The sequence below is a fragment of the Gobius niger genome (assembly GCF_951799975.1).
Source record: "Gobius niger genome assembly, chromosome: 2".
NCBI lineage: Eukaryota > Metazoa > Chordata > Actinopteri > Gobiiformes > Gobiidae > Gobius > Gobius niger.
The window spans coordinates 16,124,021-16,142,401 of record NC_136853.1 but is presented as its reverse complement, the minus strand read 5'-3'; the positions used below and the strand labels follow the sequence as shown (position 1 = coordinate 16,142,401).

At 41.1% G+C, this 18,381-nt stretch overlaps 2 protein-coding genes across 2 annotated transcripts; one reads left to right on the top strand and one right to left on the bottom strand.

Moving 5' to 3' along the window:
- Nucleotides 1–10: 10 nt before the first annotated feature.
- On the bottom strand, nucleotides 11–9,661 carry anxa3b (annexin A3b). The gene is made up of 14 exons (XM_079582019.1): nucleotides 9,624–9,661; nucleotides 6,335–6,371; nucleotides 6,198–6,245; nucleotides 6,030–6,117; nucleotides 5,859–5,953; nucleotides 5,676–5,789; nucleotides 5,370–5,460; nucleotides 5,214–5,293; nucleotides 5,084–5,140; nucleotides 4,896–4,989; nucleotides 4,633–4,728; nucleotides 4,500–4,558; nucleotides 374–496; nucleotides 11–294 (listed from the first exon to the last, which is right to left on the bottom strand). Exons 2-14 carry the CDS (start codon nucleotides 6,344–6,346, stop codon nucleotides 238–240), a joined length of 1,014 nt encoding a protein of 337 aa, XP_079438145.1. The 5' UTR covers nucleotides 6,347–6,371; nucleotides 9,624–9,661; the 3' UTR covers nucleotides 11–237.
- Nucleotides 9,662–10,497: 836 nt separating this feature from the next.
- LOC306982906 (ER degradation-enhancing alpha-mannosidase-like protein 3) lies at nucleotides 10,498–18,381 on the top strand. The gene is made up of 20 exons (XM_079582589.1): nucleotides 10,498–11,247; nucleotides 11,330–11,375; nucleotides 11,466–11,566; nucleotides 11,637–11,676; nucleotides 11,764–11,876; nucleotides 11,953–12,106; nucleotides 12,229–12,363; nucleotides 12,455–12,560; nucleotides 12,900–12,997; nucleotides 13,098–13,223; nucleotides 13,603–13,686; nucleotides 13,764–13,847; nucleotides 13,933–14,057; nucleotides 14,185–14,350; nucleotides 14,431–14,585; nucleotides 14,648–14,747; nucleotides 15,163–15,336; nucleotides 15,402–15,567; nucleotides 15,643–15,834; nucleotides 17,530–18,381. Exons 1-20 carry the CDS (start codon nucleotides 11,150–11,152, stop codon nucleotides 17,790–17,792), a joined length of 2,526 nt encoding a protein of 841 aa, XP_079438715.1. The 5' UTR covers nucleotides 10,498–11,149; the 3' UTR covers nucleotides 17,793–18,381.

The window sequence follows — 18,381 nt, the reverse complement described above, 5'->3', positions numbered from 1 at the left end:
CACTGCATTTGTATAATTTATTATTAGTGCATATTATAAAGTACAAAATGATATTTGGTGCGGCATATCTTTTATATTAGTGATGAAATGTTTGTCGCCGCATAAACTCGGCCCGTGGTCTATTAAATCTTTGAAATTTAGATTGCACAGTCTTTATATAAAATGCAGCAGAGTATAGTTGATCTGCTTCACTGCTGAAGTTCGCACCAAATGTTTTCCATCTCCTCTCAGGTGGAGTTAGTCCTGTCCACACACATGTTTTAGGACCTCACCATAGCAGCCTCCAACTTCAGACTAAAACAAAGGTCAGGAAAAAAAAGTGTTTAAAATAAAGTGGTCAACATTTCATTTGGTTCCTTTGGAGTACACTCACCTCAAGCTGTGAATAGAGTGTGTTTCCAAAAAGCTTTTTGTATTCTCCTCTGATGTCCATCAAATCAATTTCTGAACGGCCGACAAGTATCCTGGTCAGAGTGGACTCGGTGGTTCCTGCGCCCTGCAGAGTGTCAGTGAAATATTAAATAAGACAATGCAAAACACCTGTGGCACTGGGACCTTAGACAAATGCTGCGTTTGACCCCTATGTGAAACTCTTGACTGTAAGCAAGGCCAAACACACATAATATATTTTCTTAAGCGAAGTCTGACCCAAACGCCAACCCATCAGGACCTGAACTATTTTTCTTTTTATATCTTGCTCAGGACTGTCCTGGAATTATGGATTTATAACCAGAACATTTGTGATTGTTAAAGTGAGCAGAATGAGCCGGGGTAAACTAGGTCTAATCGATCAAAGAGGAGAAGCAAATAATGGACTGCATTAGGATTGTGTGCATTGTGTGAATGAAAACTTGATTGGCATTGGTTGCAGTTTCTATGTTGAATTTAAAATTGTATCATATGTTTGTTTTTAGTAGTATTTGTATATTTTTTCAAAGGAAAGTTCATTTTAAACGATGTTTTGCAGATTAAGATTTTAATTTATCTTAACTTTATTATGAAAAAACACTCTTTGTTGACTATTTGGCAACATCCCCTTCAATGTAGGGCATACTTCGAGAAAAAAAGTATAGACTTAAGACCAAAAAAAATGTTGGGCGCCACTGAAGTTTTATCTTATGGCTGTCATGAAAAGCCATGAGCCACCAAAAGTGCAATTTTTTTAATGGCAGATTTTTTCAGTCCTCCATCCATCCATCCATTTTCTTCCGCTTTATCCGGGGCCGGGTCGCGGGGGCAGCAGTCTCAGCAGAGATGCCCAAACTTCCCGGTCCACACACACCTCCTCCAGCTGTTCTGGGGGGACCCCGAGGCGACACCAGGCCAGCTCGGAGACATAGTCCCACCACCGTGTCCTGGGCCTTCCACGAGGCCTTGTCCCACTAGGACATGCCTGGAACACCTCCCGCGGGAGGCGACCAGGAGGCATCCGAAACAGATGCCCGAGCCACCTCAGCTGGCTCCTTTCGACGTGAAGGAGCAGCGACTCTACTCCGAGCTCCTCCCGGGTAACTGAGCTCCTCACCCGATCTCGGAGGGTGCGCCCAGCCACCCTGCGAAGGAAACTCATTTCGGCCGCTTGTATTCGCGATCTTGTCCTTTCGGTCATGACCCAAATCTCATGACCATAGGTGAGGGTGGGAACGTAGATCGATCGGTAAATCGAGAGCTTTGCCCTCCGACTCAGCTCCCTCTTCACCACGACAGACCGATACAGCGACCGCATCACTGCTGACGCCGCACCGATCCGTCTATCGATCTCACGCTCCATCCGTCCCCCACTCGTGAACAAGACCCCGAGATACTTGAACTCCTCCACTTGAGGCAAGGACTCCCCACCGACCTGAAGAGGGGAAGCCACCTTTTTCCGGTGGAGAACCATGGCCTCGGATTTGGAGGTGCTGATCCTCATCCCGGCCGCTACACACTCGGCTGCAAACCGCCCCAGTGCGTGCTGAAGGTCCTGGTTCGTTGAAGCCATCAGAACAACATCGTCCGCAAACAGCAGAGATGAGACTCTGAGGCTCCCAAACCAGACACCCTCCGGCCCCTGGCTGCGCCTAGAAATTCTGTCCATAAAAGTAATGAACAGAACCGGTGACAAAGGGCAGCCCTGGCGGAGACCAACACGCACCGGGAACAGGTCTGACTTACTGCCGGCAATGCGAACCAAGCTCCTGCTGCGGTCATACAGGGAACGGACAGCCCTTAGCAGAGGGCCCCGGACCCCATACTCCCGGAGCACCCCCCACAGGGCACCACGAGGGACGCGGTCGAACGCTTTCTCCAGATCCACAAAACACATGTGGACTGGTTGGGCGAACTCCCACGAACCCTCGAGTACCCGATGAAGGGTATAGAGTTGGTCCAGTGTGCCACGACCAGGACGAAAACCGCATTGTTCCTCCTGGATCCGAGGTTCAACTATCGGCCGGATCCTCCTCTCCAGCACCCCGGAATAGACCTTACTGGGGAGGCTAAGGAGGGTGATTCCTCTGTAATTGGAACACACCCTCCGATCCCCCTTCTTAAAGAGAGGGATCACCACCCCGGTCTGCCAATCCAGGGGCACTGTCCCCGACCGCCACGCGATGTTGCAGAGACGTGTCAGCCAAGACAGTCCTACAACATCCAGAGACTTAAGGTACTCAGGGCGAATCTCATCCACCCCCGGAGCCTTGCCACCAAGGAGCTTTCTCACCACCTTGGTGACTTCAGCCCCGGTGATGGGCGAGCCCACCTCCGAGTCCTCAGCCTCTGCTTCCTCATTGGAAGACGTGACGACGGGATTGAGGAGGTCCTCGAAGTACTCCTTCCACCGCCCGACGACATCCCCAGTCGAGGTCAGCAGCCCCCCACCCGCACTGTAAACAGTGTTGGTGAAGCACTGCTTCCCCCTCCTGAGGCGCCGGATGGTTTGCCAGAATCTCTTCGAGGCCGACCGATAGTCTTCCTCCAGTCTCCAGTTTTTCAGTCCTGTTTCAGAATATTTAGTATGGAAGGAGGAGATTTTCAAGAATTTAACCATACATATTAACATATTATTATGGCCCCAGGCCTCCAGTCTCCATCCAGTTTGTATTAGTTTTGGTTGTGTGGCTAATTTCCATTTGTCCTCCATGGAAACCTGGCTGAGTGAGCCCTGGCCTGGGAATGGAGGACTCTTTCATGCTCGGTTTTGGTTGGCTGCTCATCCTTGGTCCTGATTGGTGTGGTATCGGAACGCCTGGCCCCAATCAACCACCTGCAGCAGCCACGCCTACAAAAGGCCACACCAGGGAACATTCAAAGCTGCTGGTCTTTGTGGCCAGTATGCCATCCTGTGTCCCTTCGTTATTTATCTAAACGTTTGTGTGTCCAGGGACACTCGTGTTGTTAAGTGTGTCACTTCTTGGGATGTTCACTTTTGTAATGACGTGGAATCAAGTGACACTCTAGTCATGACTTTGGGGTTTGTTAGGCCTAACTTTGGTTAGTTCGATTTTCTTTGTTTAGTTTGAGTAACTTAGTTTTGGTTAACCATGGTTAATATTGTACTGAGCCTTTGTTGGGTTATTATTGTTAACTCCTTTGTTAAATTGACCTTTTACATTACCTTTTTTAAATTACAACTTTATTTAACCTTTTTACATCTTGGTTTTTTGTTACTTCCCCTTCAAGCAAAACAGATTTTCAATAGCACTTTCCAAGTTCCAAAACCACTCATTTGTGGATTACTTAGACAAGCAACAATATCAACATTCATTTACTTTTCTTTTTTCTCCTGAAGTCATTTTCTATTGATTTTTTTCCCCTGCTTCAATGCAGATACAAGGTCACAAATGTATCATGTTGGAGCTAATAGGTTGCGTTCACGATTTGGAATGTGATGATGTCATAATGTCAGGTGGAGGGCGGGGCCAATACAACCCTATGGGAGAAAGTTTTTGCAAGAAATCTCCAAAACGAAAATTAAATGATTTTCCTCATCAGTATTTGATAGTGAGTGGATTCACAAATCTCCTGTATAATTTTTATATCTGGAAGTCTTTTCTATTGGCCAACATCATACTCATGTTTTTGAAAGTTTTGGACGCCTTTCAGAGACAATAATTGGACATTGGTTTATGTGATAGGAGAAAATTAACTTTGTGGATTCTTCCAGGATTATACTGAGATATTAACCAAAATTTAAGACAAATTCGCCAGTCACCATAGTTACCGTCATAGAATTTCCAGTTGCCCTCCACCTCATGGGCTCTTTACACTGTTGTGATGTCACGTGAACACAACCTATTATCCAGAGCAGTGGCTGTAATGTCACAGTCAGCATTTTGCCATTGCTGCACTGACTCTCTGCTTTCTATTGTGCATTGTATTCAATGTACATTCAACATTCCTGCTAAAACTGGCAGATCAATACAAGCCTGGGTCAAAACCACGAAGAACGATAAATAGATTTGGATATTTTTACCTGAGCAAAAGTGTAGTGGTGCAATAGAGTGTTAGTGTGTGCTTACTTTCATGCTTTTGAACAGTTTTTCAGCCAAGTATGCCGGGACGCTCTTCACACATTTAACTGGAGACACAAATGTCAAAATGTCAACTTTAAATTTCATGTCATTTTTAAAAAAAAAGGGGAAATTTTCTTACCAACAGCAACAAGCAGGTCTTCCAGATTGCCAGACATCTCACTTTCTATGCTTTCCTGTAGAGTTTTCTTGCTCATTTCTTTGTATTGAACAAAAGCTGTGAAATGTTTACGCTGTTAATGTTTGTGTACGTTATCGTCCAGGAGTTTAACATTGCTGTAAGAGGTTTTCAAAGTCATCAAGCGGACTGGGACATTGGAACATTGAGAACCTCTACTTTATGCAGTTAAGTATTTGTATTTATTTATGCCCAATTGCACTCACTCTGTCGCAGTTGAGGAACACTCCTGTGGCATAAGATATCAATGAATTTGTCTTCATCAGTTCCCCACTTTTTCTCTCCAGCTTCATACAAGGCCTTTGTGGATTTAAACAACAAAGCACAAAAAATATACTTGTAAATCCCCAACGCCCCAAAAATGTGCCATAAACAGCATTTTTAAAGGGCATACCTTTGCATCCGCCTTAGCTTTGGCAGCATCTACATGTGTGCTCTCATCTCTTTTGCCCTGTGGGAAAATGAAGTAAATGATATCATGTGTTCTATATGATGAGAGACACTTGGATTTAACCTGTCCACACCTCTGCGAGAATGAGCAGCGCTTTGCCGTACTCTCCAGACACCTCCCCCTTTAGGTCATGAAGCAATGCTTTTCCAGTTTCTTAAGTCACACCACAGTTACCAATAGTACGACACATTTAACAGAACGTAGTGTGCCAATGAAGACAAACACTCACCTGCCAAGTAAGCCTCAGACAAAGCTTTAATTTGTCTGTTGGATCTGGAGGCAAATATTTCAGTCAGTATGCTCTCCGTCGTTCCAGCGCCCTGTGCACAACACACACAGATTACACTATAACACTTTAAACAATGACTGGCTCGTCCCATGTTGCTGCCATGTCCATGAAAAATAAAAAATGTGTGATTTGACATTGTCGTTTTGAGTGGGGGGAAAATAACGACAAAAAAAAGGAAAGGCAAAACAACTGGACTCACATTTAAAGATTGGGACAGTAAGTATATTGCAAATCTATCGGTCCCACCTTTATTGCCTTAATGACTTCTTGGCAGTCATAAGCTGCTGGCGGTGTGACCAAAGCAACCAGGACATCTTCGAAATCTCCATGGGTGTCTCCCTCCAAGTCATCCACGAGTTTCTGAAGGAAAAGTGAAGTTAGATGACGGACATTTTTATAATCCGTGCTGCCAGGTTAGATTTCAGTCACCCTTCCTGTTGCTTTTTCATACGCTTGAGCAATGAGCTGCCGCTGTGCATTACTTCTTTGGGTCAACACTTCAATCACAACCTTTTCAGTTGTACCTAGAAGCACAGGTGGCAATGTCTCAAAATGTACGTACACAGTTGGTCACTACAGAAGGCAACTTTTGTGGCATACCAAGACCCTCAATGGCCTTTCTCAGTGCAGCCACATCTTCATGAACTTTGAAATTCGGGTTGTCTTTCACAGTTCCTCTTGTGTTTGTCTGAATCACACAATGGATAAAGAGGAAAAATGACATCAACTCTGGATTACATGTTTTGCATAGCTTTCAATGCAACTTACTGTGATGGTCAGCGAGGAAGGGGAGTCCAACAGTAGATCCAAGTCATCCTACAATGAAGAAAAATGTTTGCTTTAATTTGTATTGTATTGTATTAGAATACAAGTATTTGGAGAGGGGATGGGCTCGGCCTACTCACCCAGACAGACATGGTGGTGGTGGTGGACTCAATAGGCCTGTAATGTATAGTATAAATATTAAAAATAAGAGACAGTAATGTTTTTGTTTGTTTGATTGTTTATTGTTATTTGTGTTTACCGACAACGGAGTTATAAGCTATATCGAATGCTGTCAACTACGAATCAAATAAACTCAAAATAGATGCACATCCTGGTATAGCTAGAGAGAGCAAGATATCAGTCAGTCATTCACAAATCAAGAACTAAAAGAGACGGCAGATGAGGAAAAGCCAGGCCGAATCTCTGAAGTCGCTTTTTTCACTGGAAAAAAGTCGCAAAAGAAAATTACGACCCACGTTGCCCTGATTAGAGAGTAGTTTCCCAGACAGCAATTAGGTCCGGGCCAGCTCCGTTTTCAAGTCGCCAAATCCTCCTAGGAATCAGATCCGTATTGCGGATCTGAACCAGTTCCCCATCAGACTCGTCTTACTGAACTTACTCCCACTATAAGAATCATAGCTCCGGAACAGCTCTGGAGCAGCAGCGTAAACCGGATCTCTGGCCACCTGGCGCACCCTCAACATCACCGACTCGGAACAGCTCCGGAGCAGCACCGTAAACCGGAGGGGCCCAAATTCAAATTGTTTGACAGTTACTCCTTTTTTTAAAACGTTTAATCAGTTGGGATCAGTTGGGATCACTCTCACAGTCCTTCAGCAGCACCGAGGGACACTCGCCACATTCCTGGGTAAGTCTTCATCCTATACTGTTTTAGACGTAAAACATTTATGGCTTTTAGACCATGTAGCTAAATCATACAATTTGTTTGTTAGAAAACTTGAATGGAAATCATACAAAACGTCGAACTATATTGTGTGTCTACAGTTGATCCGTTGAAGAGCCAGTTTTTAACTACTACCGGAGGCGCGCGCTAACTCCCCCTTTTCATATTTACAATATGCACCAGAACACAAGTAACACAATGGTTTCACAAAACAACTGTTAGACAGTAAAGTCAAAAGTTTAGCATTGAATGAACACAAAACTAAAAGTGCACCGCGGTCCCGGTCCTGTCCGGGATTCGCATTTGTTTCAGGGCATGATACGTAGCTGTTCTGGCCGCTAACGTTTGTGCAAATGTGTGATCCACATCCTTCATCAGAAACTACTCCGTTAAATGCTCATTTTTGTAGGTCTGCGGGTCCCTGTGCGCCGTGTGTCCTGTTAAAGAGGCTCTTTTCCTGGTGTTTACGTGAGACCAATGGGTCTCATACACTTTTTTTTTTTAATCATGTTTTATATCTCTACAGGTTTTGTACATAATTTGAGGTTTTCACGGACGTTGGGTGGACTTCCTTTACATGTAAGTGGAACATATCAGAGAACAATTACTGCAGTTATTTACTGTTATAACACTCTCTCTGTAACATTGTGGTTTTGTAGGACCAAATATAAAGATGGAGCAGGCTCACTGCATGAAAAGCTGAAACACTGTTTGGATTCCACTCATCCACAATCGTCCCTTTAGGAACCCGGAGCTACCGCAATGAAAAATCACTCAAGACAGGTCAGTCACCAAACTTGTGTTTTGAATTGCTTACACTGTATGTTGTACATTATATATCAAAAATACTATGAGAAAATCAATTCTTTTTTTTTGTCCTTTTTTTGATGAACTTTTTCTTATTGGTGTGATGCCATTATTGCATTTATAGTTTTATCAGTATACAGGCATAGCACACTTTTCCCCCCATTTTCTTTTCCCCAATCCCCTTTGAGATGGGCATCAAATCAGTTGATTCATCAAATGATACACAAAACAAAATCAATTATTTTAAAGATAGACACTCATACAACATCCAATATATGTGTAGTTTTATTTTTTATTTTTTTATGACCAACATGTTCAGGACTGAGGCTGAATTCAGAAGGACTACATCTGGACTAAGATGTTCTGTGATTGTCCATGAGGCTACACACTGGACTTCACATGTAAGTGATATTTAATGGACATTGTTTTTCCTTTGACCAGTACATGTCTTGTGTCTGACGCGTGTTGTTGTTTTCGTGTTGGCAGCCCTGAACCAAATGCTGTTCCTGATGAAAACATGAGAAAGAGAATTTTCCTCTGGAGCAACAGAACTGTAAAGACTGGGTTTTGGAATCACTGAGAGACTGAGGGCTGACTTTTGGACACTGGTGAGGAAGGATTTTGAGCTTTGCTTTGTCAGCTACAACATAGTCCACTGCAGTGTTCTTTATAATTTGCTTTAGGCTTATCAATCTTATTTCTGGGGGGCATTAAAAGGATTAAGTCATTAAAGGAATTGTATGACAATCATAAGAAGGAAAAAGTTCAGATGAGTTTGTAGGTCTTAGCTTACAAATGAGGCATTACACTGGCTATTAGGCTGTAAGCTCCAGTTGAGAAGGTTTTAGATTTAGGTAAAGCCAAACAAATTTTAGAGAGCAAGATCACTAAAAAAAAACACTAAAATGATGATCCAAATGCACAGTTTCTTCTCAAGACTTGCCGTACATGTGTATGTAACAGCATGTAGAAACATGTAGCAATTTGAAAAACATATTACACGTTTTCTGTTCCGAACAAAGAGTTTTTGCAATTTTGTTACAGCCTGCGTTACAGCCTGCAGTTATTTATTTATCTATTTGAATATTTTTGTAAAACAAAATAAATAATTATTAATTATGTGCATAACAGTTAAAAGAAAGCAATATATTTTAATGAAAGTAATTCTTTTATACTTTTATACAATTTTGTGTAAGATTCCTTGTTGCTAACTTATGTGATTCAACATAATTATGCTATTTGTAAATGTTATACATTTCTGCATGAGTTGTTTAGAAATAAACTATTTTATACATGAATGTACGTGTGTGTGTGCTAATTTTACCATAGGCTGTAATCCGTTTTACACCTTTGAACCGGATTTAAAACAGATTCTGTGACACATGGCCAGATCCGGATAGGATCCGTCCCAAATATGCTAAAATCAACACTCATTTCACGTATCTGCACCAGACCCGTCCCGGATCTATTTAAAAATAGCCTCCGTTTTGAACATCTACACCGGAACTGTACCGGATGTAGCAAGTTTTTGAAAGATCCGGGGCAGTTCTGGCCCGGCTTCTCTCCGGATCCGTAAAACGGATCCATGCAGGTATTGGGCCATTGGAAAAAAAGACAAAGGCCCGGGTTGGGATAACGGAGTTGGGCCAGATCTACTGCTAGGTCTGGCCCGGATCCGGTCTGAATGTATTTTGCTGTCTGGGTAATTACCAACTTACCAAGTGAACACAGGATCAGAGGGAAGACAAGAGAGATGCCAAGGCGATTTTTAAGTGTCGCGAAGCAGAGACGCCGCACCTTTTCCAGTCTGAAAATCCACGCTGGCAACGCCCATCTGCAGCAGGAACAAAGTTGACTCACAGCATGCTCCTCCTAGTTTGTAGTTTATCAGAGGAGAGAGAAGTACACCCAGTCAGTCAGTCTCATGGAATGGTCATTTCTATCTGGCTTTGGATTTGTTTGGTACTTTAACTTGCGGCATGAAAGTGCATCTGCTGAAAGTGCAACGTTCTGCTAGTGGAAATATGTATTGCAGATAAGATCTGTTAAGCTGTTTTGTAGTCAAAATGGCGCTGAAGATGAATTATTATTATCATTATTATTATTATTATTATTATTATTATTATTATTATTATTATTATTATTATTATTATTAGCATTATATTTTAATTATTTTTTCTTCTTTAAATTATTATTATTATTATTATTATTATTATTATTATTATTATTATTATTATTATTATTATTATTATTATTATTTCATAAAAAAAGCAGACGTCTAAAGCGGACCATGATTTACTTGTACATAGAAACTCGTAAAAAAAAAGTCTTTCCCAGCTCTGACGACGAACGCAGAATCCCTGGGTTTGATCTTGTAGGCTTCCATTTGATAGATTGCTACGTACGTAGAGCGCAAATAAACATATTCGTCGTTCATTTTACTCCACATCATTAAAATGTGTTTATTCGATTTCCCTTTGGTAAAACGTAAGCGGTACTGAACTATACTGAAGGGGAAGTGAAAAGACGACAGGTAACCTACGTACTTCCTGTTGTTACCCATCTGACAGTGCCCTGTGGTTGTAGTCTGTAGAGAACACGGATACGTCTCTGACCGATTACCGATTAGGCATTTACTGGTGTTGACTACACAATGTTGGCTATGCTTTTTAGATTAACTTCATTTTGAGCCCTTTACGATCATGTTGAACGAGTTAAATAAGCTTGATAAGGTTCTATTTGCTCGTCATATACATGCTATCGACCATCTAGCAAGCATTAGCATTAGCATGATAGCAACAACAGGACTCTTCCCCATGGACCTCCCCACGGTTAAACCATCTACCTGTTTTCAAGTCATGCATTTATCTGTGTTGGTCTGTTGAGCACCGCGGCAGTGCCACGTTTAGATCTTTGGCAGAAGTTCTGCTCTCGGGATCTATGCTTGTGTTTATCTGGGTTGTAGCTCCCTTATTCTTCGTGATTATTTACGGTGCTTCTTAATAACGTGCTTGTCACACTTCTAAAATAAGAGGAGACGCTTTTTCATGTAGAGCCGAGCTCGACAAAAGATGCTGTTCGAAAAATACCGGAAATATAAGAAGGGCTCACAAGGAGGATTACTGCTGGATTGTCTGACAGTGAGTGGCTATCGGACAAAAGGAAGAGGTCCTCTTTTATATTCTCAGCTGTAACATTTTTACTCAATAATTGACGAGTGGTGCGAGACCAGACCACTCTCAAAATGATGCTGAAGATGCTTCTCTTTGCTTGCCTGTATTCTGGCTGGGCAAAATGTCAAGAGGGTCAGCACATGACACCAGATGAGAAGACGGTCATCAGGTGCAGCTTTTATCACTGTTAAATGTATGGCAAGAAATATTCCTTAAACCTGTAAAATACAATCGATGTGTCTTATTTACAGGGATCAGATCATTGAAATGTTCGACCACGCCTATGGAAGTTACATGGTAAAGTTTACATTACGTTATGGAATCTGTCTTCCATTCCCTAACCCTGTATATTTTAGTTACTTTTTCAATCTGCTTACTTTGTTGTAGAAATATGCATATCCAGCAGATGAGTTGATGCCACTAAGCTGTAAGGGTAGAGTACGTGGACAGGAGCCAAGCAGAGGTGACATTGATGAATCTTTGGGCAAGTAAGTCTTTCTTTTATTACTCAATTCAATTATAGTTTTCAATGCTTAATGCAAGAGTCATTCTCTCTAGGTTCTCTCTCACTCTAATTGATACCCTTGATACACTGGTGGTGAGTGCTGTTGTTTGTTGTTGAATTTTTCAATGAAAACAAATGATTGATATATTAATGTAATGTTTTATGTGTTAAATGGTTTAGGTGTTGAACAAGTTGGATGAGTTCGAAGATGCGGTAAAAAAGGCAGTGAGCGACGTGCGACTGGACAATGACGTTGTGGTGTCTGTGTTTGAGACTAACATTAGGGTCTTGGGGTAAGCACTGTGTTACATATCAACTCTCAGGCGGCTGAATTAATTCATGTCCTTCTCAAATATCCAAACCGTTTAGAGGCCTACTGGGGGCCCATGTCATGGCCGACCTGTTTCGTCAGCGAGGAGAGAGAATGCAGTGGTACAAAGATGAACTCTTGCACATGGCTAAAGACTTGGGCCATCGTTTACTACCTGCCTTTAACACCACAAGTGGCCTTCCCTACCCAAAGGCACGTTTTTCTGCTTGTCAATAGACATATTATTAAGACCAATGTAAATATGAACAGACAGTAGCCATGCAGTTCTGTGCATGCTTTGTGTTCATCCAATATTTCATATTTTTATTGTTTAGGTAAATCTGCGGTATGGAGTCCTAAACCCACTTGCACGCACTGGAACTGAAACAGACACATGCACCGCCTGTGCTGGAACCATGATTTTAGAGTTTGCTGCTCTGAGCCGATTGTCTGGAGAATCTGTTTTTGAGGTTGTGCTTATTTTCCTGCCTGTCCAATTAAAAACAAAGAATAGAAGTCACCAATGGCAGTATATTTACACTATGCTGTATTGTATCACAGGAACATGCCCGAAAGGCTTTGGATGTTCTCTGGAACAGGAGACAAAAAGAAAGTGATCTGGTGGGAACTGTGATCAACATTCATAATGGAGAGTGGATCAGGAGAGGTGAGTTAATTATGTGAAATTTTAACTTCATATGTAAGACATAGGTTCTAACCTTTCACGTGTACTCTACTCTGTAGTTTATGTGTTGGACATTTTGCCTCATCCTAATTTGCAGCACTGATATTAGCCTTGGCAACAGGTGGATTATGAAAGACCAGTGGGAGGGAGTTAAATTGTAATAGTAACCATTTTTGTTCTAAAACCACCCTCAACTTGTTCAACTACAATATTAATGACCGTGTTTGCCCTACCCAATTAAAAACCTTTCATTTAGAGCAACAAAACACATCTTGAAATGTACTGGAATAAAACCTAATGTATTTCTCATCTTTGTAACAGACAGTGGAGTTGGTGCTGGTATTGATTCCTACTATGAATATCTGATGAAGGCTTATATTCTCCTTGGCGACAATGTTTTCCTGGAAAGATTCAACATTGTGAGTACAGCTTGTCGTGCCTCATATCTGTTAAGCGTTTCATGTACTTTAAACATAATAACAGTCTGTTGCATTGTTTTATTTTTTAAAACAAATACAGCATTACAGTGCAATCATGAAGTACATCAGTCAACCTCCCCTCTTGCTCAGTGTGCACATGCACAATCCAACCGTGAGTGTGCGCAGCTGGATGGACTCCCTGTTGGCGTTCTTTCCTGGTTTACAGGTCAGCAATGCTGTCAGGTTTTAATGTAAAGTAACTAAAAGAGCTTGTGTGATTAAAAAAAGACTAAAGAAAGCATGTGTACTGGCAACGCATCACCTCAACAATTATTTATTTGTTTGGGACAGTGTACATAAAGGTGGGTTCACACCAATCAAACACCCCGTCGCTGTTTGGGGGCAGGGTGTTTGTATGTCTGCTCGGGTTTCCTCTCATCTACATTGAAGCAACCCTGTATACTTTTGTATTAATGGGAACTCGATAAGTGGGATTTTTAGAATTCCTATTGGTTGACTGTTGTGCTATGTTCCTGTACTCAAAGAGCGCAATGCAGTCTGACGAAATGTTCCCATTCTTTATTTTATATTGATCGACTGAACAGGTTTTAAGAGGTGATCTGAAACCAGCCATAGAGACCCATGAGATGCTCTACCAAGTAACTAAACAGCACAAGTTTCTTCCTGAGGTACTGTGTTGTTTATACTGTAAGCACAAATGGTTGTTATTGTTGATGTTTATTCTATGTGCTTTGCCTCACCCAAGGCTTTCACATCAGAGTTTAGAGTTCACTGGGGCCAACACCTACTGAGACCAGAGTTTGCCGAAAGCACTTACTACCTCTACAAGGTGAGCGAAAGATTTATTATAAAAATAATCCCTACATGTTTCCTTTTAATTTATTTCTTGGCTGATTACATTTTCACCTGTTTAGGCGACTGGTGACCCATACTACCTCCGAGTTGGACAGTCTATAGTAGAAAAGCTCAATGTCTATGCTAGAGTGCCTTGTGGGTTTGCTGCGGTGCAGGATGTTCGCACTGGAACACATGAAGACAGGTATTGTTCTTGGATTTAGAAGATCCAACTGTATCTAATATTGCATTTGCATAGACAAAACAGTTAGACATATGAAATGGGCCGTAATGATCTGTGTCCTAACTATAATGTGTGGATCTTTCTTTAGGATGGACTCCTTCTTTTTAGCGGAAATGTTCAAGTACTTGTACTTGCTGTTTTCTGAGAAAAGCCAGCTTTCTATCAACATTGATGACTACATTTTCACCACCGAGGCTCACCTTCTTCCTGTCTCACTCTCCATCAAACAGCCACCCTGTCAGGACAATATCACAGTATGATATACATTAAAGTGTATATTCAAAGTCTTGCTGTATGTGTAGATGCTAATGGGCCTTTACTATGTCTTTAACAGTCTGTTGAGAGCTCACAGGAAGAAGATTTATTCACACACACCTGTCCCAGCACAGACACCTTGTTTCCCAATAACCCTTCCTTTGCAAAAAGCATAAGAGACGGGTACAAGTACCTCACGGGTGTGGGTCGGGCATTTCAGCCTCTTCCAGTCAGGTATGACTGCATTTATACTTTTAAATTAATGTTTTGTGAACTGTTTTTTTTTCCTTTTGCAGAGAAATTGAACTGCCGTTACATGACAATGGGATGGAGTCTGTAGAATTCTTAAAAAGTATGGGTATTTCTCTCATGCCAATCAATGACGCGAGTTCCAAGGTAAAACACAGCACCACATTATAGAAACTTAAAACATATTTCTCAGTCTGATATTTGAGTTGATGTAATTTGCCTGTTAATTAGAGCCTGTACAATTAGCTCAGACAGTTTTGTCATTGTCCGTGAACAGGTTCACAAAGTAGGAATTTTCTTCAGCGCAAACATGTAACATTAAACATAAGAGTTGGTGGAGATAAATAGTACACTATAATGAAAATAGATTAAGATAAAATATGATCCCAGAACAACAGCGTGAGTGGAGTTACAGACGCATTAAATATTAGCAGCAGATATGAGTGAGGACATACCACAGGGTGCAATAGAGCAGTGCAAATGGTTGGAATAGGTTTTTATGTGTTCATGAGTGATGTTTTTTTTCTCTCTTTTATAAGTAACATGTCATCTTTTCTATTAGGGACATAAAGGAGTGTATCAAATTAAACTTGTGGCTGAGGTAAGCCAAACAACTGAGGAGGAAGAGGTCGTCCCACTTATTGTTCAACTTATATCCCCGCCTTTTTTGGGCCGGACCGTTCTTACAGCCGGACCAGCAAAGTTTGGATTGGATCTCACAAAACAAGAACATGGGGTAAGCCTCAGATAAAACGGTGCTGTAGTTCTTGCAGTAATTACAATGTAAACTGTTGTCTGCAGATGAAAGGATCTCTTGTAAAGGCCATGCCGTACAAAGCCTGTGGGCCACTGGAGAATGCTATGGATATTAAGGGGCACATTGCACTGGCATTACGAGGCGATTGCATGTTTGCTGCAAAGGCTCGTCAGCTTCAGGATGCAGGAGCCGTTGGCGTCATCTTCATAGGTTTGAATGACATGTGATCATCTTTATTTTGGCTTTGGAAACCCAAAATGACTTCTGGTAAAAAAATCTCCCCAGATCACAGAGAGGGAAGCAACAGCGACGATTCTCCACTTTTTCAAATGGTGGGAGATGGGGTATCAACCGCGGACGTCACAATCCCTTTGGTTTTTTTATTCAGCCGGGAAGGCCAAGTACTTCTCGACGCTTTGGACGAACATCACAATGTGGATGTTTTGCTGTTGCCAAAAGAGAGGCAGCTCGGAAAAGGTAAAACAAAATGATAAATTAGTTTGTCTTTTGCCCACGTTGAAACTAGAGCTGTCGAAGTTAAAACTTTAACTCGCGATAAATCAAAAATATAACAAATGCATTCATTATGGTTTAATCTCAAATTATTTGCATCATATGTTGCCAGGTTGATGATAAATGTGAGAAAATGCATTAAATTAGAGCGTTTTCTGGAGGCCTAGTACTTATAATGAATATATCAAAATGAGCTACAATTGATCCCTATTAATCAAATTTCAGACGTGTATTTAGGAAGGTTCATTGACTGACGGCTTAAGTTATAACACTATCTTCAGCATCAGAATATAATACTAGCCATGCATTTTTTTGTTATTTTTATAAATGAAGTTTTATTAACTTCATTCTTTGAGTACATTCAGTTGAAAATGAAGAGGGGTAGGAGGATTAAAAAGTGTTTTATTTCCCCAGTATTACTATGGTATTAATTAACAAATCATAAGTTCTTCATTTATTAATAAACTATACAAACATTTAAAATCAGGCGGTGGTTCATATTCAGAGAACCTACATACATACATTCATACAATATATGGTATAACATGCTCAGTAAAAAAGGAGCAGTTATTGTTCTCAAATCCAAATCGTGTACTGAGAGAATCAGCAGAGGGATATTGTCTATTAACTTTGAAATTAATCACTTTCTCTTTGGCGAACTGTGAATTCAAATATTTCTTTGTTGAATATATTACGGATAACAGAATTGTTCAGTTTAGAGTCATCTAACTTGTAACTAGTCACTTTAAGCGAAGGGAGATTTGTTTGAGTTTCATTTCTGTACAAATTTGAAGCCATTAATACTTCCGACCTGCGAGATGATTCTTCCCTCGCTTGTAGAGCTTGAAGTTCCGAATATGTCAGAAAAAAAAGCAAGTCTCTAAGCCCATTCCTTTGCGGAGTTATGCAAATTTAAAGAAATAACCAGAATGCTCACTCTTGCCACTGGGGGGCAGCTTAAAGAAAGAAAGGAAAGAATTCCACACGTGTCCACAAACGACACATTATAGCCACGTGGTAAATGGACAGTCTGCCCTCAGGCGACTGTGGCGACAATAGTAGCTTATCACTACAGAGTGTGGAGTGAATAATGACTACAATGTAGCAGAAACCTGAGGTGGAGGCTTGTAAAGTGTAAGCTGTTTTTTAAGAGGCCTCAGTCCAGCTCGTCATTATTCATTTATTGAAAAAAGTTTCCTCAATAATATTTTCCCAATTAAAATATATTTCATTGGAGATTTTTATTATGGACCCCGGCAATACATTCCCGATATATTTTAGCCCCCTCCAACCCTTGCACTAGAGTTTTCAAATGAACAAAATATTTCCAGAATAGTCAGCACAGACCAGACTCCCTCATCTAACCAATTATAAAGTACAATGGCTCAGAGCATGTGGGGACTGAATTTTGTAAATCGATTTCCAATATAGTAAAACCTGTTGATGAAATGATGAAAGTTTATGAGGGACCTTTTTTTAGGTCACATCTGAGTGTTTGGTCCATATCTTTAGTAATGTGTGTGCCTAAGTTTTAGAAATGTTATAGCCATGTAATTTGTTAAGCTAATTATTGAAAACGAAATCAAAGCTCTCCCTATGTACTTACCCTCGCTCCTGATCAACTGTCATTGTTTATCCACTTGTTCTTTTGATGAGTAGACAAACCCGAGAAACCGACTGAAATGAACATCGAAATCCGTCTGACTGAGGATGGACAGCTGGATGAGGCGTTCCAGCACACCCTGGAGCTTGTCCTGGAGAAAACTGCAGAGGCTGTCAAAGAAGCGCTGGAAAAGAACTCACAAGAAGAGCAACATCCTCCGCCTCATAAACACAGTACGAAGGCAGAAGATTTCGGCTCTGGTTCAGAATCGTTGAATCAGAGCTCAGACAGTAACAATGATGCTGGCTCTGAACCCTGAGGTTTTCTACAATACCTTTTTGTTGATGGGATGTGCCTCAAAATCACTCATTGCCTCAAGTTCCATTCTGGTTTTCCCTGCATGTTTACAACCAATGTAGGTGGAACAGTTGTTGCAAATGCAAAACCCTATTAGAGTCCAGATGACCACTTTTAACAATGGGCACTTACATGTAATCTTTATGTTGAGGGCTGATGAACTTGGAACTCACCAAATTAAAGAAAAAAGTGCAGCCACATAGTCAGTAGTGTTGATAATGTACGCAAAACGCTGGTTTAATGATAATGTAACATTTTAAGAATAAGAAAATAAGGTTAACAGATATGTAATATTGTTCCTAACTCTAGATGCACTTTTTTATTTGAACTGTACTGTTGAAATCGGTGAATGGAGTTTTTTGGCCAGTAGGTGGAGTAGCTCCAACGCAACACATTTGGGGCCAAACATAAGTTATATTCAGGGAACAGTGAGAAAGAATGGATGCAGCTGAGGTTTGTTTGTGTTTTCTGCTCAGTGTGTTAGTGGATTTTTAGAGAAATGACTGTGATAAATGAATTTTCTATCTTGTTACAGTATTTAATTTTATTTT

Excerpts from the sequence above, each read along its gene's own strand:
- LOC306982906 (XM_079582589.1), top strand. The coding sequence starts at position 11,150 with ATGATGCTGAAGATGCTTCTCTTTGCTTGCCTGTATTCTGGCTGGGCA. Across the intron at positions 11,567-11,636 it reads ATTGATGAATCTTTGGGCAA|GTTCTCTCTCACTCTAATTG; the intron begins GTAAGTCTTTCT and ends CATTCTCTCTAG. Across the intron at positions 15,568-15,642 it reads CGTTGGCGTCATCTTCATAG|ATCACAGAGAGGGAAGCAAC; the intron begins GTTTGAATGACA and ends AAATCTCCCCAG.
- anxa3b (XM_079582019.1), bottom strand. Across the intron at positions 497-4,499 it reads AACTGTTCAAAAGCATGAAA|GGCGCAGGAACCACCGAGTC; the intron begins GTAAGCACACAC and ends GACACTCTGCAG. Across the intron at positions 295-373 it reads CACTCTATTCACAGCTTGAG|TCTGAAGTTGGAGGCTGCTA; the intron begins GTGAGTGTACTC and ends CCTTTGTTTTAG.